Source organism: Hemicordylus capensis, chromosome 2, assembly GCF_027244095.1.
Source record: "Hemicordylus capensis ecotype Gifberg chromosome 2, rHemCap1.1.pri, whole genome shotgun sequence".
Taxonomy (NCBI): domain Eukaryota; kingdom Metazoa; phylum Chordata; class Lepidosauria; order Squamata; family Cordylidae; genus Hemicordylus; species Hemicordylus capensis.
The window spans coordinates 273,459,878-273,480,739 of record NC_069658.1 but is presented as its reverse complement, the minus strand read 5'-3'; the positions used below and the strand labels follow the sequence as shown (position 1 = coordinate 273,480,739).

Below are 20,862 nucleotides of genomic sequence, written 5' to 3'. Positions count from 1 at the left end.
TGAGCATTCAACAGGTGAAGCCTGTTGCCCTCCCGCTAGCCCCACGTGCTGAATGCTTGGCATGAAGCACTTAAACAGGGGAGTCCTGCGAGGATAACAAGACCGTCTTCTTCTGTTAATGAGAATGACGATTATTTCAAGACACAGCAAAGAAAGGAGGCTTCCTCTGGGGCCCAACTGGACGGTGCTTTGAATTCGTGGGTGGGTGAGCCCCTTGCTTGTCCGCTTGGGGTCGGGACGGCGGCGTCTGCGTGCTGCGGCGGCAAGTTTCTCTGTTGTTATGTCTGGACCGGAGCCCTGGTTTCTCCCCGCCCACCTGCTTGACGGCAGGTTGCACGAGCGGGAGCCGGAAGTCCCGCTTCGCCCCCGCGGAGACTGAGCCCTTTGGGTTGCGTGGCTGGGGCCGGCGCAGGAAGCGGCCTGCTCCTTCCGTCTCCGGGTGGTGGGCTGAGTCACTCACTGCCTGGGCCCCGCCGCTGCCGCCCGCCGCCCCGTTCTCCGCTCCTTCCCTCGCCGCGATGCCGCTGGAGAACCTGGAGGAGGAGGGCCTGCCCAAGAACCCGGACCTCCGCATCGCCCAGCTCCGCTTCCTCCTCAGCCTGCAGCCGCAGCGCCCGGACCCCGCCGTGCGCCAGGAGCTCATGGCCGCCATCCGCCAGCACGGTAAGGCGAAGTCGGGTGGCGGGATCGCCTCGGCCCGCCTCTCAACGCTTCGCTGGCTGGGGAGGGGGAGGCACGCCGCCGCCGCCGCCCCCCCCCCCGAGCGAAGCGCTTTGCACGTGCTCAGGGGACTGTTACCTTCTAAACCGCAGCTTACGGCTTAGTCTTCGTATAGCACCTTTCCGTTTTCAAAGTGCTTAGCGTGGGGTGTCATCTGGACAACAGCACTGCGAGGTAGGCCAGTATTGTGATCCCTGCATTGTAGGGAAGCGGTGGGGCGGGGGAGGGTGCTTAGAGAGAGAATGGGTTGCCTACGGCCCCCTCGCGAACACATGACGAGGCTGAGAGTCGGAACGGAAACATCCTGATTTAGAGCTTTGGCTCTTTGTACAGATATTCTGGAGGGACGACTGAGTGCTGAAAGCAGGAGCTGCGGCTGAGTCCTGGCACAGGTGAAGCTTGGGCAGGGCAGAACTAACTGCCCCATTCACCAGCATCTGTGCTTTTCCCCTTCTCTCGTTTGATAGGTGAAGAAGGGATCGGATGCAGGAGGGTGGGAAGAAAAGAGCCAGAGATTACTGTAGACTTACATAGACTTACTGTCTTACCCCCTGCTAACTTGGCAAAGAGGCACCTTTTACCGTGGTGATTCTCTTTATTTAGAAGGGGGAGAGTAACTGGCCCTATCGACCCCCAGCACAGTACTTCCAGTGACTGTTGTTGGTGTCTGTCTTATGTTTCTTTTAGATTGTGAGCCCTTTGGGGACAGGGAGCCATCTTATTTATTTATTATTTCTCTATTTAAACCACCCTGAGCCATTTTTGGAAGGGCGGTATAGAAATAGTATTATTATTATTATTATTATTATTATTATTATTATTATTAGATTGACAGAAGGGTAGGGAAGGGTCAGAGGGGTGCAGGCAAATAAAGGATGCTAGGATGATCCACTGCATGCCCCCAGAACTTAACAGCACAGCCACATGTCCGGCTGGGTTGTTAGCCTAGATCAGGCATGCACAACACAAGGCCCTGGGGGCCGGATTTGACCCACAGTGACTGTTTTACTGGCCCCCAGGTATCCTGCAGCAACACAGGAGCTTATTGCGCCATCCTGTGCATGCTTTCTCAGAAATATGCTCCATGGTGTACCCGGTGAGGCTTACTCACATGTAAACATGCCTAGCATTGTAGCCTGAAAGCAACAATAATTTATGGAGAGGAGAGGACTTGGCATTTGTTTGAGGCCGGCATGCACTCTAGGGGCCCCACTGATTGAGCAGGGACGGGACCTATTCTTTGGCCACTATCCTTGGTTGAAACTATGGTCAATGGACAGGGGGAATAGATCCACGTAATAAATAATATTTTTAATTTTAATGTAATGATGTGCTAAAAATTGATCTCTGCCCCTGCACGCCAAGTTATGGATGGTTCCAGCCCACCAGGGCATTTGTGTTGTGCAGCCCTGGCCTTTGAATTTGCTCAAAGAGCACTTCAGAGGACCCAGGACTGGTGTGATGAGGAGAGTCAGGTGGTAATGGAGGAACCAATAAGATGCAGTTTGGATAGCTTAAGCCTGCCTGACTTCCTGCTTTACATGTTAACTGTTCTTATCCTAACTGCATCTGTGCCCATTATGACTGCTTAGCTTTTAGTCCTGAACAGCAGCACTACTTAAGTAGCTGTGATGTTATATTTGAAGCTTTTGTGTACGACACCTGTTAATTTTTGTATGCAGTTCTCTATGGAATCCATTACTCCTACTTTGCATGCAAAAAGTCCCAGGTTCAATCCCTGCTAACTCCAGGTAGGGCTGAGAGAGACCTGCTTGAAACCTCTGAGAGCTGCTGCCAGTTTTATAGATAATCCTGAATTAGATGGACCAGAGGCCTGACTGTGCACAAGACAGCTTCCTACATGCCCATTCCATCTTCTGCAGTGCATCTATTGTTCCCTGCCCCTTCATAGTCGGTGTGTATAAAGTTGGTGCATATACATCGCCGATTCTCCTCTTCCATCTTCTTTTCAAAAGGGTTTTGCTTGATTGACTTGCCTCTCTCATTGGTTTTGTTGCTCTGTTAGTGCCTTCCGTGCTGTAAAAGTGTTGTATCTGTTCTTGGGGATGTGATAAGATGGATGCAGGCACGTCATGGCATTATTATAAATGGGCTAGTTGGGTGTGTGTATATAAGGAGGACTGAATCATCTAAGTGTCAGTACTTCTAGCATCTCCTTCATCTCTGAGGAGTGTTGCACAATCTCTTAAAACGTGCTGGAGACTAAAAAGAAGAAGAAAAGTTTCAGTAGCGTTTAGACTCCATTCTTATTGCATATTAAGAAATTTCCATTGTAGGGATCTTGCTTTGGAAGATGCAGCTCTTCTAGTTCTGGGGAGCGGGGGGGGGGGGTCGGGGGAGCGGTGGCGGCCAGTGTTTGCTTTTACATGTTGTTGACTACAACTCCCAGAATCCCCAAGCCAAAGTCATTGCAACTGAAGATTCTGAGAGTTGTAGTCAGCACTTGGGAATCCCTGTTAGAGGGAAGACTGGAGGTGGTACGACAATAAGGCAATGCTAAAATAAAAATATTATAGGTACTGATGTGTAATGTTGTCTCAGATATAGATTAAAAATATTTCAAATGTACTTATGATGTAGAGGCTGTCTTTTTTTGTTCCCCTCAGGTCATTGAGGTGGTGTAATGGTACAGTTTAGGAAATTATATTTATGGATTTCATTGTGTAACCTTTCAGCCCAATTCTAGGTGTGCTTACTCAGAAATAAGTCCTCTTGAGTTCATTGTGGACTTATTCATATGTAAGTGTGCAAAGCATTGGACTGGATAGCCTGATCCTATGCATGTTTGTTTGGAAATGCTTCACTGAGTTCAGTGGGGCTTACCTACATGTAAGTGTGCATAGGTTGAAAACTGAGGCCAGGTCTATGCATGTAGCAGAACATGAGGTGGTAGAGTGAACTGTGAATACTGCAGGTGAGGGATGACTTTTTAAAAAATGCTCCCCCACATTAAAAAACAAACTTTCTTCTTTTAAAAAGGAAAAACACAACAAGGAGAGGTTCTAGCCTAGCCCACTTTGCTAATTTTGCGATATGTTAATTTTTCTACATGTAGAGTTGTTTATGTAGGGGGGCATGAAAAATATAATTTCCTCACATGCCCTCTGAAGTGGTACAGCCCAGTCTATCACCTTAGGACTACCATCTCCTGCTGCTGTATGTGTAGAACCACTATTAATCTGTAAATATGAGTAAGTTGAGGAGTGTATACTTAAGTTGCCAGATGTACAATTTACTTCTCACATTATTTCTTGAATGCCCAGAAACTGGTTAGAAAGGTAGATTGGAACTTAACCATATCATCTTAAATGGCTGGGCATCAGAATTCTTCTCCAATTTATATTGCACTTTAAATGTTTTAGCATTCTTTATCTAACCTTGTGCTTGCAGTTAACCAAGGAGGTGAATTAGCTGAAAAATACTGGCTTATGGCTGAGATATGAAGGCTGACATTCATGATTAACTTGTCCTATTAATTTCATTGGGACAATTCATCAGTAACTCAGCCTGAATGTCAGCTGCAGCCTCCCACATCCATACGTGCTCTAGCCGTCAAATCAGACTGGTTTCTGATAAGTAGTAAGAGTTGTGAATGTTTGAGGAACGTTGATGGCCTCATTGCATGCATATCGCTAAGCATATATCCATTTATACAATTTCTGGCCATAGAACATTATACCATAACCTGAAGTTCAGTTTGTGAACTAGGACACAAGTGGAAGAAACAATTTTCATTTCATTTGCTTTTAAACCCTAGATTGTTTAGTGCTGCTTGATGATACAATCTTGCAGAGCTAGCGATCTAGCCCGCTCTGTGCCAACTCTTTTGCAGACATGGCTCCATACTACGAATCGCTCTGCAAGTCACTTGACTGGCAGGTAGATACAGATCTGTTGAATAAGATGAAAAAAGCGAATGAGGAAGAGTTGAAACGTCTTGATGATGAACTGGAAGATGCAGAGAAGAACTTGGGAGAGAGTGAAATCCGTGATGCTATGTTGGTTAAAGCAGAATACCTCTGCCGAATTGGAGACAAGGTGAGTAAAGAGTTTGGATTCCATGAACTGTTCAGTGATTTCATTTGACTGAGCACAGGAGTTCCTCTTGGTGCCCCAGGTATAGAGCAAGCTTGGTTGTGAGATTCTCTGGAGAGACTATGCATGTTTCCAGAGGTAAAGTGCGGGAAGAGGATAAGATAAAGTGCTTCATTGAAGAGGCTGTGCATCAGGTGTCCACACTGTTTGGTTTGATAGATAAACATGAGATTGGGAGCCATTTTGGTTGCGCCATTCATCCTGTGGAACTCTGTCCTTAGGAAGGAACGTCTAGCAAGCACTCCTGGTCTTCAGATACGTGGAAAACTTCCTCTTCCTCTTCTTCTTATTTTATTTATTTATTCGATTTCTATACTGCCCTTCCAAAAATGGCTCAGTGTGGTTTACACAGAGAAATAATAAATAAGATGGATCCCTGTCCCCAGATGGCTCACAGTCTAAAAGAAACATAAAATAGATACCATCAACAGTCACTGGAGGTACTGTGCTGGAGGTGGATAGGGCCAGTTACTCTCCCCCTGCTAAATAAAGAGAATCACCACGTTAAAAAGGTGCCTCTTTTAGGACAATATGTTTGCTGAACTGTGGTGTGGTATCTGGTTGACAATCTGACACGTGTGTATTAGCTGACTGTTTTATGCATTTATCTTATTCTTGTCTTAATTGGACTAGTATCCTGGCATTTGTAGGTTTTTAACTTAAACTGCTTTGAAGGCTTTGGCTGTGCAGTGGGAGAGAAATGTAGTAATAAGCAAAATGCCGTGAGTGGAAGTGATGTGTAAACTGCTCCACGTTTTCTCCTGCAGCAGTTATGACAGTCAGGAAACGAATGTTCACAACACGCCTAAGGAAGAGCCGTCATTCTCCCCTGTAAATGGGAAACTGCAGCTCATATTTAGCGGCATCCTAGTGTTTCCAGAGATGACTGTGCTGGGGTTCCTGATCCCAGCCTGTTATGTCAATTACTGGCTTAGCAGCCATTACCATGAGTCCACAAATGGTGGCTGGGCTCAGTAGCCAGCCATTATTTCTCTCTGTTCCTGACACTTTTCTGCCCTCAAATCCTCTGCACTAGGGATGTGCGAACCAGCTCTCTCTCAAGCTGGTTTGAGCTTGAATCGGTTCAGCTCGAGGGCTCAACCTTGAACCCGGCTTGGTTTGGCTTGGGTTCGAGCCGAATCCCCCTGGGCCAACTTGGGCCTGGTTCAGGGGTGCCAGGTGCCTTTAAATTTTGGGGTTTTTTAAATTCAAATTAAAAAAAAATGGTTTTTTAAAAAAGTTTGACTTACTGCTGCCGAGGGCTTCGGTGGCCTTGGTGCACTTCTGCTGCATAGTGCCTGCTCCTGGCAACCACTGAACTGTAATTGTGCCATACACAGTTAACAGCATTAAGGGTGGATTGCCATGTCTGCTGAAAATATGCTGGCTTGTTCAGTTTTTTCCCTTTTTAAAGATTTTGTACAGTGCCATAGTTGGCAGCTTTGCATTTCCTGGAATTCTTATATGTAGGTTCAGAATAAAGCAGATGATTGTTAAATATTTAAATAACACTTTTTTAACAAAGACTGTCCTCAAAGCAGTTTACATAGCAAGTGGAAAGCAGTATGTCGACCATCATGGCACTGGTGTATTTTCCTGGGATTCTGCTTTGTACTTTATAACATTAGCACATGTTGTCTTGTTAGGAAGCAGCTCTGACTGCCTTTCGGAAGACATACGACAAAACTGTAGCTCTGGGACATCGGCTGGATATTGTGTTCTATCTGCTTCGAATTGGCTTGTTTTACATGGACAATGACCTCATCACACGGAACACTGAAAAAGCAAAAAGGTATTTCTATAACAGGAAACAGAAGTAACTGGTAGCAACAAATAATAGGGAGCAAGTTATCTTGTAAAGAACTAGTCGATGACGCTTGATGATAGGTATGCTGGTTTTACAGATAACTGAAGTAGTATTTCAGCAGCAAGTCCCAAAATGAGCCATAGTGATGCAATAATCATTAACATTACTGTCTTTTCAATCTTGAACATAAGAGATTTGCAAAAGTGAATTGGTAGTGTAACAAAACTGTTTTCAAACACTGTTCCATGGTGCCTTTATCATTTTGAAAAAGAAATATTCCATATGAACTTTATTACTGAAAATATTTATATACCGCTTTTTAACAATAGCTCACAAAAATACCCCATTCTCTCCCCCCCTCCCCCGGTAGCTCCCAGGGACACCAAAGTGGATTGGGCGGTAGGGCATGATGGTTGCTACCAACCCACAAAATAAATGGGCAAGTGGGTGATTTTTTAACTTTCCCTCAAAACCCATATAGGATCCTATGGTGGTTTGTGGGGGAAGGTTAAACAAAACAAACAACTCCAGGAAGGCAGGCACCCAAGTTTTGCCTTTGTCAATCTGAAACCCAGCAAAAACCAGATAGTTATAGCAGCAGTAGCACAACATATTATATTCAGTGCTGAGAAAAGAAAACCACAAAAATCAATCCTTCCATCCTGCCTGCCACAGAGAGACAGGAGGACAGACCGGAGCTCTGAGCTCAGCTATCTGAAGACTCTGAACAGGATGGAAGGAGCAGGAAGAAATGTGAACAGCACCCTGACATATTCCCCCTTGGAGAGTGGGACCACTCTGGGAAGAGCATCTGCATGCTTGCATGTGTGCAGAAGGTTCTAGACTTCTTCCCTGGCATCTCCAGATAAAGGGCTGAGGGAGAGACTCCTGCCTGTAACCTGGGGAAAGTCTGACTCTTTGTACCGTAGACAATACTGAGCTATAGATGGACCAATGGTCTGACAAGAAACAAAGCTTCTAGGCTCTTACCACGAGAGAGAAGTCTTCTTTCTTCTCCAGTGAATATCCCGTGACACAGCTGCCTACCTGTCTGTGTCTGGATAACAGCATGGCCTCAGATTAGTGCTGGGCCCTGGCTGACAGCCCGACGTATGGTTCTGGACACAAGTCCATCTCATCATGGGCCATGGCGGTGGCATGCATTCGTGTCTGTGTGTGTCAGCAGCACTAACAGGCAGACTGTTACACATCTGCTTTTTGGGGTTGGCCAGGGTGGGGCAAACTGCCAGTGGTATTGCAGTTGGTGGGGGTCACCATGAGTCACTCGCCCTCCATGGTCAGCTCGGGATAGCCCAAGAGGGGATGGTTGGCCTTCAGTAAGACCAGCTGCTCCACCAAGTCAGCCTCCAAGCGTGAGCAATGGGGTATCACCATGTCCCCAGCCATGGAGAACACCATCTTGTTCTGGACGCTACTTGGTGGGCATGAGAGGAACCATCTGGCAACCATCTCCAAGTCTGGCCAGACTTGGTGATGCATTGCCCAAAACTGGCTTGGTTCCATCTCCTGGCCTGGCACCAGCTCCTGCAGGTACTGCAGAACACACTGCTTAGCACTGCTGCAGGGTTCGGAAGGCTCCTTTCATACCCATGGCAGGGCATCCCCACCATAAACCACCAGGTGGAACTTGGAGGCAGAACTACTGGCTCCCTTGGCCCTGCCAGGGACACCACACTGCTGGACCGGGAAGAAGTGGTGGTGCTGCTGCTAGGGGTCGACTGTGTACTAGCAGTAGGTGCCCCAGCACCCTCCTACTGGTTATGCCCCAGCCTCCTCTCCTGGGCTTTCCTAACCTCTTCAACCAGGAGGGCCTTCCACCTGGGCAGCTGGGCAGGGGTGACTGTTTTGCCCTTCATCCTTGGGTCACATAGGCAAGACAAAACATGCTCTGCCGATGTACCCAAGGGGACCCTGAGTCAATCCACCACTCCAGTCCTCGGCCAGCCTGCCAAGGCAACTGCTTCCTCAGTGGTCAGCATGGTCTGGAGTTCACCCATTATCTTCTTGAGGAGAGGAGTGGCGGGCAAAGCTTGGCTCAGTGTTGCTGTTGTCTCAGCACACAAGTCGTTCGTGGCAACACAGAACAGCTCAAGTGTCAGGACAACCCTGGAAATGAACGCCCAGTCCTGGTTGGACAGGTCACACACTTTCAAGACATATCTCCTTGCCAGGGCATAGATGACCACCTCTTGCTCCTGCAGGTGCTTGAGCAAGATAGAGGTGGAGTTCCACTGGGTCAGAATATCCTGAAGGATCAAGTGTTTAGGTAGGCCCAGTTCAAGCCACCTGTCCTTGAGCATTTGCCTACCCTTCTTACTCCAGTGGAAGTAAGCTGCTATCCTGCAGCACCTGCCTACAAGAACAGCCATGGCAGCAGCAGACTGGTGCTCAGCACTTTCAGCGGGGTTGTCTTGCCTGGCCACAGCCCCAGAAAGGCCCAGAGCATCCTTCACAAACAGGTTCAGAGTGTGTGCCACACAACAGATGGACACAAATTGAAGCTGCTCAGCTGCCCTCACTATGTTCAGGCCATTGTCTGTCACCATGAACCCAGGGCGAAGGTTTGGCTTCCTGGACAGCCATCCCTCCACCTGGTGATCCGTGGCCACAGACAGATCATCTGCTGTGTGGTAAGTGTCCAGCACCTCTACATGCAGCAGAGCCCACCTGTTCTTTGCTGTGTAGGAGGGGCTAGCTATGCCACCAGCAGCAGATGTCCTCCTGCTCTCCTGCCCCCACCAGTGCGCCATGAGGGACAGGAAAGAAGCATGCAGCCTACTGCCACTGGTTCATAGATCATTAGTAAAATGAACACTTGGATCAGGTGCTGCTGTGCACAGTCCAGTAGAGGGATGGCATCACCCTCCTGCTGAAGGTGGTGCATGAGGGTGTCTTATGTGTGAATCTATTTGGGTACAAATCGATTTGTACCCGAATCTAGCTGATTCGGGCAATTTGGAGATAGAACAAATCGTCCTTGTGGTCCACTGGCTAGATTCGGGTCCAAATCAAATTGCACCAGATTCGAATCACTTCGAGATTTGGATTCCTCCTATCACTTCCCTCAGATTCCCAGCTTTCGCTTTTTTAAAAAAAGCTAAGCTTTAGCTCTTGTAGAGGTGGGGTTATGGAGCAAAATGTGTGGTCACTATTTTTCAAGTGTTTAGATTCTTTGGTGTATAATTTCCCCTCTAATGAATCCCTGTGAGGATTGATTATACACCTTCATTTCTTCTATTCATTTTGTCTATATTTGGACAGTGCCAGCTGTCAACTGCCATGTGCCAGCTGCACCCCCTCCCATCCGCAAGGCAGTGGGGTACAACTCAGTTTGTCTTCTGAATTTTTTCAAGTGTTTAGACTCTTTAGTGTCTAATAACATTTCCTCATAATGAATCCCTATGAAGATTCATTACACACCAAAGAGTCCAGACACCTCAAAAAATTCCTAAAATATAAACTGAGTATGCAGTCGCTTGTGTGTTGTGGGGGAGTTGGCACATGGGATGCCACTAATTCCCCACCCGGACTTGCAAAGCAGTGGGGTCAAAATGAACAGAAGAAATGAAGGTGTCTAATGAAGACACCAGATAATCTAAACACTTCAATATTCCTAAAAAATAAACTGACTACCCCACTGCCTTGCAGATGGGGGTATGTCATTGGCACATGGCAGTCAACAGTTGGCACTGTTCAATGATAGGACAAAACCAAATACTGAATAGTAGGGTAACCATGTAAGAATCTATTTACACACATAGCATGCATAAAATGAAGATAATATACATCCATATAATGAAGCAACAAAAAATTGGACAAAATACACTGAACCCTTCCAGATAAAATATGTGAAACTGGATAAGAGTAATAATGTCCGTGATATTCATGAAAAAAGACAGAAGTCCTGTCAAACAAATAGTACTGGTAGAATGTTCAAGCTGTAATTCCCAATGTGGCTCAGTACTAGTTAGTATCCAGTAGGATTTCTGAATTCAGAAACCACTGGGTGGTGAAATATCACTATTGGAAGAAAACAAATGTAAGTACCATTATATAACTTACCTAACCTTTTAAGTTAATATAACCTGTTGAAAGTACTTTATATTGATATATGTGTTATTATATATTTAGCTCTTTTCTCCTGAGGAAGTCCTGCTTTTGCAGGAGGAAACAGGTCTATATTACCCTGAGATACCTGTTGGGCAAATACTTTTTGGACAAGGAATATCCAGGATATATACCTTCTGGACAAGGAATATCCATTCAGGAGCTACATCTACATAAGGAGCTGGTTAGGATCCAAGTTTTGGAAGAATTGTGAGCCACATTGGGAATTACAGCTTGAACATTCTACCAGTACTATTTGTTTGACAGGACTTCTGTCTTTTTTTCATGAATATCACGGACATTATTACTCTTATCCAGTTTCACATATTTTATCTGGAAGGGTCCAGTGTATTTTCAGTGTATTTTGTCCAATTTTTTGTTGCTTCATTATATGGATGTATATTATCTTCATTTTATGCATGCTATGTGTGTAAATAGATTCTTACACGGTTACCCTACTATTCAGTATTTGGTTTTTGTCCTTTTGATCCGTGTTTCCTCTTTTTTTGTACTGTTCAATGATAGTCAAAATGAACAGAAAAAATGAAGGTGTGCAATGAATCCTTATAGGGATTCATTATGAGGAAAAATTATATACCAAATAATCCAAACACCTGAAAAATAGTCACCGCACATTTTGCTCCATAACTCCACTTCTACAAGGTCTAGAGCTTAGTTTTAAAAAATGGGGTGGGTGGGGGTGGAATCCAGGTTAGGATTAGGATAGCGTGATGAATCACCATTATTTCCTATGGTGGAAGCATACAAAATCAGTAAAAACGAAAAAAATTAAAAATCAACCAAATGCCCCACTGCCTTGAAATTTGGGTGGTAGGTGGAACCCATGGGGACCTACCCACCACCCAAATTTTGTGCCCTTTAGGACCTTGATAAGTGGTCCAAATAGATCCAAATCGAATCTGGGGTGATTCAGGGGGATATTTGGACAGAAAAGTAGGGTGATTCAATTCAGGCACAAATCTAATTGAAAATATCGATTCATGTGCATCCCTAGTATCTAATAGTTGGCAAGCAATAGAAGCAGCTGGTGGAAGCCAGCATTCTCATAACATAACAGCCCTATTGGATCAGGCCCAAGACCTATCTAGTCCAGCATCCTGTCTCTCTCAGTGGCCCACCAGATGCTTCTGGGAAGCCACATGCAAGACCTGAGGGCGTGCCCTCTCTCTTACCATTGCTCCCTCGCAACTGGTATTAAGAGGCCTCTTGGTCTGGGTGGCCTATAGCCCTCAGACTAGTAGTCATTGATAGACTTGTCCTCCATGAATTTATCTAAGCCCTTCTTAAAGTCATCTAGGTTGGTAGCTGTCACCACATATTGTGGCAGAGACTTCCATAGGTTATGCATTGTGTGAAAGTTCTTCCTTTTGTTGGTCCTAAATTTCTTGGCAATAAGTTTCATGTGATGACCCCTGTTTTTAATGTTATGCGATAGGGAGAAAAAATTCTCTCTCAACTTTCTCCACACCATGCATAATGCTATAGACCTCTATCATGTCTCCCCACCCCCGTCATCTTTTTTCTAAACTAAAGAGCCCCAGGTGTTGTAGCCTTACCTCGTAAGGTGCTCCAGGCCCTTGATCATCTTGGTTGCCCTCTTTTGCCCCTTCTCAAGTTCTATAATGTCTTTTTTGAGCTGTGGTGACTAGAAATGCATTCCAAACCAGGCACACAACAGCAGCAAAGGTGCAGCTTGGGGCTGCAAAAGCTTTAAAAAAAACCAAACATAGCACAGCACCCCAGTTACTAAAGCCATTGGTGGCTGGCTACAAGAAGAAGAAGAAGAAGAAATCCACAGTAGCACTCAGTTAAAGGCACTGGGGCTGCTGGTACAGTAAAGTAAAGTGGGCGGGTGGAGCAGTTGGCACTGTACAAAGGAAGAGAGGGAGAGAAGCCTGCAGGCACTCTGTCTATCACTGGGTGCAGGCTGGCCTTGGCCACCACCACCAGTCTGCTCTATGTTGCAGTCTGATCTTTCCTCCTCTCCTGATGTATCCTCATCAAGAGAGGCACATTATAAGGGCTCTCTGCCTCCGTCCCTTTAAATGCATTTTGAAACTCCTTCCTTTGCTCTGCTCACTTGCTCCCCTCCAGTCAATAGGGGCACAGTTACCCATGACAACACTTGATTTGTATGATGATAAGCAAAGCAAGGAGATCTCAAGCCAACTGGAAGCCAGTGCCAGAAAACCAACCAGCAAGGGAAAAACAGGCCTCCAAAATGGCGCTCAAGACGTTAAGGCCCTTTATTTAAAGGGTATTTTGTTTCAAGTTTTGCATATCCCTAAAAGGGACAGTTGCTCTCAAAATTTCACCTATTACCCAAATTTCCAATCTTTCCATTCCAGGCCTTGGGGGTCAAAAGTGTGTGCGTCTTTGTTTTTTCTAAGCAGGCAGGGCTTCACATCTCCAAGCTGTATCATGCTTGCAATTTGTGTCCTGGCATCTGAAGAGTCATCCATTGCTTAAAATAGAGGGTGGACGCTTGTTGCTCTGTCTAGCTTGCCTTAAAGCGACTTTTAAGTAGTTCACATATGATGACTTGTTTGTGTATTGCTAAGAATTGCAGGAAGACCACATATAGATGTGTTTTCTTTTTAAAGTCTAATAGAGGAAGGAGGTGACTGGGATCGGCGTAATCGTCTGAAGGTCTACCAAGGTCTTTACTGCGTGGCCATTCGAGACTTCAAGCAGGCTGCAGAGCTTTTCCTGGATACAGTTTCAACTTTTACATCTTACGAACTTATGGATTACAAAACCTTTGTAACATACACAGTCTATGTCAGCATGATTGCATTAGACAGGCCTGACCTTAGGGAAAAGGTAGGCCAAGCAACTACTTGCACAAATAAGATGCTCTGTAGGTTTTTCTTATTCCTCTTTCTAATTTTTGCTTTGTGTTTGATCTCTTTTAGGTTATCAAAGGGGCAGAGATCCTGGAAGTATTGCACAGTTTACCAAAAGTGCGGCAGTATCTGTTTTCCCTCTATGAATGTCGGTATTCCGTTTTCTTCCAGTCACTGGGTAAGAGAGGGTTTTGCCCAGTCTTACATTCTGGTCCATATGAGTTACTAGACTGAAGATGAGCAGCCCCTAGTCCATGGGTAATGGCATATAACCTTCTAGTACTTGTCTCCCATTTTCTAGAACTAACAATCTCAAACTCTGTAGCTGTGGACCACACCCCAATTAAGAGGAAAAACATGGTTTGAACTTTCTTACATGTTCGTAAAACAGACTAGAGATTGTACAGGACGTGACCACTTTTATACTCGCATGACAGGAAGCAGAAAAACATATACTTTTACACAATTTGAATACAATATCAAACTGAAGTATCACAAAAGCCCTATTCACACATTTATTTCAAGGCATATATCTCTGTATACTGTATGCATATACACGTGCACAGTAGTATACTTCCTCTCTGAATCCTACATGTCGGTGGGGCAGGGGGTGGGGGTTTGTAGCCAGGTTCACTTTTAAAATGAACACATCCATAGTCCTGTACAAGGGTACAGACTGTTCATATATACACTATAATATCTGAATAGGGCTTTTGCCATTTCTGTGTAGTCTAGAAAGGCACGTGCGTGCATGTTCTTTCTCTCTTTCTCTTTCTCTCCTCCTCCCTCCCTCCGCCTCTCATAGAGGAGGACCTCTATTTGCAGGGGTTCCGTTTTCAACAAGTACCGTGGGTACTAAAACTGAATACCGAGGCATTGGGGATAGGAAATCCGGGAGTTAAGTTCCTAAGGGGCAAACAATGGGAGGGAAAGCCAGTTAAAGTGCCCTACCGTGCTCTGTGGTTCCCCAGTGGTCCCGCAGTTCCCCCCAGAAAACTCAGTTCTGCCATTTTTTGGTGAAAAATCACCGGGTTTTTGTTCAATAAAGAGACACAAAATGGCGGCTGGAAATTATATCCGAGGTCATTTCTGGACACCCCGATCCTCAGATATGTAAATTTAAACTCCCCCCACCCCCGTTTCCCCCCATGTATACAGAGGTCAGGTGTCAATTACCTGATATTGGATATGGGTATCCACATACCTGATGTGGATATGCGAAACCACGGGTGCTGAATCCTTGAGTAATGAGGTTCTCCTCTATTCCTCCTTTGCAGCTCTGCACAGGCAGGAGTCTTACAATTGTTCCTAAGTGCACAGGTCTCCCAAGGAAGACTCCTCTTGTACTTTGAGAGCTCTTCATCTATGGCATTCTGTGGTCACAAACAATTGATGTCTATAAAGCTGTCTCTTTCTAGTATGCTCTTTCTTAGAAGGTGGCTCTCCCCAAAGAGATCTCTGGTATTTTGTTTCCTTCCCATCCCATCCCAATTCTACCTTTCTGTATTGTTCCTGGTGCCCAGTCCTGTCTATCACATTTCCTCACGGGTGCGGCTGTGTCTGTTGATATGCTGTGGTTTATGTGGCACATGTGCAATAGCTTAAGGAGACATGGGTCCTGTCCTCTATAAGCAAAAACTGCAGAGCACATGACAACCCTTGGACAACAGGTCTTTGTACATGGGGTTGATATGTCCTACAGTTTGTGAATCAATTAGTGTATTTCTGTGTACCATGATACTTTAGCACCCAGTGAGGCAAGCCTCTCAACTGAATGGTCAACTGGTTGCTTCTTGGCCAGTTGCCATTTAAAAGGTAAAGGGAAAACTGCTTTAACATTTAAATGGCATCCAACAATGTTAGGAAGTGTTGGATTTCAGATACAACCTGATAACGGCGGTGGGGTGGGGGTCAGGGTCATGTCGGTCCTCCTGACAATTTCTCTGTCTGGTCAGATCTGACACTTTTAAAGCTGCACAGACCTAATAAATACTTTCAAACCTAGAAAAACCTCCACCCGGAAGGAGAAGATACGTCCCACATGTTAGAAGCAGGCCACCCTCTCTTAGTAGTCCTAGTATAACTGCTACTCCTATATATCATCACTCTATTAGCACTACACTGAACTACATCATCACATGGATGATCCTTGTTTCCATATATGGATGGGAAGTGAAACTCAGTGCTTGAAAGTTGCCCACACTAGTCTATTCTTGGAGTTAGTGCTGTTAAACTATATTTTGAGAGAGATCGGTATAAAAGTGAAAATATAAAACAGGAAGAAACTTGAGATCTGTGGTTATCATAATTAGTTCTATTTCCATTTCAGCCACCGTAGAGCAAGAGATGAAGAAAGATTGGCTGTTTGCACCTCACTATCGCTATTATGTCCGAGAAATGAGAATCCATGCTTACGGCCAGCTCCTAGAATCTTATCGGTCACTTACATTAGGTTATATGGCAGATGCTTTTGGAGTTTGTGTAGAGTTCATAGATCAGTAAGTAAACTCTTCCTTCTTAAACTTTCTGAAATGTTTGTACAGTGATAAGAGGGTCCTAGTCAAGATTTTTGAAATTGGATTTAAAAATATTGGCTAAGTTCAGTATGTAGTAGTAACATGGGAAAGAGGGAGAACCCTTGATGACAAGACTTAATTGAGACTAGAACTAAAAGTACTTAACTCTAGAATGTTTCATTTAAACAGTAGAGAAAGACTTTACTAATTATGGCTGTGATAATTGACTGAAGAAGGGGCATAGCTCAGTGAGAGGGTATATGCTTTGCATGAAGATTATTTTCAGGTCCAAATCCCAGTACCTCCAGTTAGAAAGGATTTCAGGGAGGAAGACCTTGGAGAGAGTCACTACCAAACAGTGGGCTTGGTGGACTAATGGCCCAGCTTTCAGTATAAGGTAGTTCCATGACCTGGAGGCATTGGCTGACATACTGTGTAATGTTTTATGTGCTTTAACAAAACATGTATGCAGATGCACAAGTGTGCTCTTGCACAACCCATAAATTGCACAAATGCAGCTGTGCAGTGGACAGCCATTATTCCCAATGGCTGTCCATCACACAAGTGTATTTGTGCAATTTTGTGCTCTTACACAACTGTGCACACATTTTGTTAACATTGCATGTTAACAGTCACTGCATACCAACCTGAATTTCTCAGCAGCTGCCCTGCAGAGGTCATCCAAGTTCTTTCAAAACTCCTCAAGTTTAAAGAGAGGTTTGGCATGCCAGGGGAACACATGGGAAAGCTGGCAGCACACTTGCAGCTTGCCCCTCCTCCTAAATTGGAAATTTAAAATGCACTTTGAACATTCCACAGATAATATTCAACCAATGACCAAAAAAACCCTGCAATAAGTTCTGTCTGCAAAGGGAATAGGCTGATGGTTTTGAATAAAATAGTTGGTATTTACTTACCATATTTACCCAAATCCAAGAAGCCTTTGAATTTAAGACTCCCCCCTTAAAAGGTAGAAGTTAAATGCAGGTTATACTTGCATTTACTCGAAAGGAACAGGACTCTGAATTATAGATGACCTCCCTCTTTTTAACATCAAAAAACTCAGAGAAAAACTAATTTTGGATTCAGGTAACTAGAGCAAGATTGAGCACGAGTAATGTTTTTTTTTTTTAAGTTAAAAATATATCACTTAACATTACTCTTCACTTGGAGTTATCACTGATGCTGTCTGTGTGAAGCACCCCTGGGGAGAGATAATCCAGAACTTTGGAGTTGGGTATCACCAATACGCTGGTCCTTTTGTTGTTAGGGTTTCAGCAGGCCAAGTTATCTCTTAAACAATGGGTGATGGACATCTAACCTTTCAAGGTATTTTTTCTGAGCAGGTCAGTCTTCCACTTTCAGGCCAGCAAGATATTTAAATCAAATTAGTGCCTAAATTTAGAAGGGCTTTAACTTTTGCATGTTTTAATGTTTTAGCTATGCTGTCGAGTCAGTGTCGACTTCTGGTGACCGCAGAGCCATGTGGTTGTCTTTGGTAGAATACAGGAGGGGTTTACCATTGCCATTTCCTGTGCAGTATGAGACGATGCTTTTCAGCATCTTCATATATTGCTGCTGTGCCTGAATAAGGTGTTTCCCATAGTCTGGGGAACATAGTAGCGGGGATTTGAACCAGCATCCTCTTGCTCCCTAGGCAAGTTAATTTCCCGCTGTGCCACAATGAGGCATACTGGAAGGGAAATAGAACAACATTCCGTATGCAGCCCAGCTTTGTCCTTGTGGCATGGGCACAATTGAATCAATGGCCCACATCCTTTTAAATTGTCTTAATAAGGATATTTACACACTGTTTAACCCCCTTTTTAGTTAACTTCCCAGGCCATTCAGATTTTTTACCTCTTAATTTTTACTTTCTGATCAAAATGATTCAATTTTTCTAAATGTTGCAATGTTCTGTTTTATTGCTTGCAGAATTTGTCAAGAGCTGAATACTTTGTCTTAGCTTTTAAAAAATAATTGCACTGTATTGTGTTTTTTTTTCTTGTCATTGACTAAAAAAAAAAATCTACCTACCAGTATGCTGATGACAGTTGTGTTATTTCATTAACTGAGCATCCCGGAGCAGGAGGAGTGGCTGGAGGCAAATGGGTTAGGTTAAATGCAGCCAAAATGAGGTGATGCTGGTGGGTTAGCCCATGACTTTTTAGGAAGCTGCTGTGTCTTGGCGGCTTCTTCACTTGTGCTACAACATGAGATATAATGGAATATGTGCTTTTTTTCTTTCAGGGAACTTTCAAGATTTATTGCAGCTGGGAGACTACACTGCAAAATAGACAAAGTCAATGAAATAGTAGAAACTAACAGGTATCATTATCTGAAACCTTGTCCTAACCAAGCTTCTTGAGCTACCCTTGCACTCGGTATTAAGAAAATGGTAGTTACATCATCTAGAGATATTAAATGCTTTACAGTCTTTGAATGGCCTTCTAACTAAACGTAGTTCACTGATTCCACTTTACTATTAGGGAGCACATGCTGAAATAGTAATTTGGCTAAAGCCATTTTATGAGTGGGTAGCAATTTGAGTACTGACTTCCTAGGTCCAAATTGAAATACTTTTTCTGCTGGGCCAAAGCTACTTTTATGATATAGAATGGTGATATCCAGTGCTTCTGTCTTCAGGCAATCCTCTGTCACAGAAGTGCAGTATTCTATAGAAGACTTTGGGGTGTGATCTAGAGGGCACAAACAGTTCAGTATGGGGGAGGACACTGTCCGGACTTGTTGGGTCCACTTGAACAAAGTGTATGTCCTGAAACATGCCCAGCACTTCATTGTGGTTGCATGTTGCAGAGTGGTTTTTCAGTACTAAGCCACCCATTGTGGAACCCTTATTAAGTATCAAAGGAAATGAGGCCCATATAAATCTCTAACTAAATTCTGTCTGTTTGTCTGTCTGTCTCTCTCTCTCTCTCTAGGCCTGATAGCAAGAACTGGCAGTATCAAGAAACCATCAAAAGAGGGGACTTGCTGCTAAACAGAGTGCAAAAGCTTTCTAGAGTAATTAATATGTAACTTAACACAAAACAAGGGCAATGCATAACTTAGGACCATTCTGGAAGTAATAATCAATATATTGTATTACTTGTAATCCTGTAGCTGAGGAAATGACAACCATAATGTAGTTAGGGTTTTTACAAGCTGTCACTATGTAAAGAACTGCTGTTCATGTTTTCAGATCACCTTCATTTATTAAATGTATAATACAGTTGACTGACATGTTCTTGTGGAGAAAGTTGTTGTTGTTGAGCTGCTTCATTTAAAACAGTACCAGAATCTGCTAACAAGGAGACTGAACCTGTTGCCTCTTGAGGCAAAGACTTGCAATTTTATTAAGAGTGTGTTGTTGCTCAGACCTCAGGGTGTTGCCTAGTCAAGAAAACTGAGTAAACACTGAACTCAAACTCGTCTGGTTGCAAAAGAACAAGTACTATGCTTTCAGCCAGAGACCCTGCCCAACCAGCCAAATTTATCAGATTTCCTGCTTGGATAAACTACTGCAATGTAAATGAACTGCCTGACTTCTGAAAGGGTTTAATTTAATGGATGGATAGGGTGGATTGGAGCAACATCCTAAAAGGCAAGAGTTGGGAAACGGGAACCCATAGAAGATGACACAGAACAGTTCAAGAAAGGGACTAGGAGGAGATGTAAATGTTTGATATCTCTAGGGCAAATGGAAACTAAAATGTGGAGGTAGAGATGGTCTGCAGATGTTATTTTGCAATTCCCAGTTAAATGAAGAATGCCAGAATGAGGTGATAATAGGCAATGTACTGCAGCAAAGTGGGTTTCTTAGAAAATTAGTTCTGAAAATGGTGATGCTCTTAGTAGATTTTGATATACTAGAAAACCGGTATACCATTTTATTTTATTTATTGTTAAATTTATACCCTGCCTTTCATTTACCTCTTAACATAGTGTTGCATAAATCTCAAGTATTCCTAATAGCCACAAGTATTAGAACTGAAATATTGGTTAGGGAAAAATTTAAAGGGCCTTCTCCTTTGATGCCCCAAGGCTTGGGAATGCGCTCCCTGCTGAATAAGAGCCTCTCCTTATCTGGCAACTTTTAAAAAATTGTTCATCCAGGCTTTTAATTAGACTTACAGAATTTAAGATTGTTTTGCATTGTTAATGTTTTGGTTTTGTTGGAAAGTTGGGGGCAGCATATAAATGTTTTAATTAATAGAGCCCCATCATCACCACACACTTGCCCAGGCCCCATACATTTTCTGGGCGGTCATCGTTTGGATTTTAACACACAATATTCCATTCACCTTAGTCCATTATGTATTGTACAGTCTGCCAGTGGCAGAGGCACTGGACCTTGGGGAGCTCCTGCAGCCACTCAGCATAATTAGCTGCTGCTGGCCTTTACAAACAACAAAAAATGCTGCTGCTGCACTAGCTGTGGGGAGGGTGGGGCAAGTTGCCCTTTAAGGAGATTTTTACTCGCCGGGGGGCAGGTAGGATGAGGGGTGAGGTGGCGAGGAGGGCAGAGTTCATTTTCTCCATCTGCGGTTGGGATGGGAGGGAGGCAGTGAGTTCCGTCCAGCTCTGCTCCCTCCTCCCAGCTGATGGCCTCTCACCTCTCTGCTTCCTCCAAGTGAGGAAGGCTACTCAGCAGAGGCGAGAGGCCATCACTTGGGAGGAGATAGCCGAGCTGGATGGACCTCGCCAC

General features: G+C 44.3%; 1 protein-coding gene across 2 annotated transcripts; it reads left to right on the top strand.

The window, feature by feature from the left end:
- Window positions 1–124: 124 nt before the first annotated feature.
- PSMD6 (proteasome 26S subunit, non-ATPase 6) lies at window positions 125–19,397 on the top strand. 2 transcript variants are annotated; one of them, XM_053301413.1, is made up of 8 exons: window positions 125–663; window positions 4,574–4,779; window positions 6,483–6,628; window positions 13,396–13,615; window positions 13,708–13,816; window positions 15,968–16,136; window positions 18,405–18,482; window positions 19,097–19,397. In XM_053301413.1, the coding sequence occupies exons 1-8, from the start codon at window positions 519–521 to the stop codon at window positions 19,191–19,193; spliced, it is 1,170 nt and encodes a 389-aa protein (XP_053157388.1). In that variant the 5' UTR covers window positions 125–518; the 3' UTR covers window positions 19,194–19,397. The 2 variants fall into 2 exon arrangements, with proteins under 2 accessions (XP_053157388.1, XP_053157389.1); XM_053301414.1 differs by lacking the exon at window positions 125–663 and adding an exon at window positions 874–894.
- The last annotated feature ends 1,465 nt before the right edge of the window (window positions 19,398–20,862 follow it).

Coding starts and splice junctions, on each gene's coding strand:
- PSMD6 (XM_053301413.1), top strand. CDS start 519: ATGCCGCTGGAGAACCTGGAGGAGGAGGGCCTGCCCAAGAACCCGGAC. Junction 13,616..13,707: donor GGCCTGACCTTAGGGAAAAG/GTAGGCCAAGCA, acceptor GATCTCTTTTAG/GTTATCAAAGGGGCAGAGAT. Junction 13,817..15,967: donor CGTTTTCTTCCAGTCACTGG/GTAAGAGAGGGT, acceptor TTTCCATTTCAG/CCACCGTAGAGCAAGAGATG.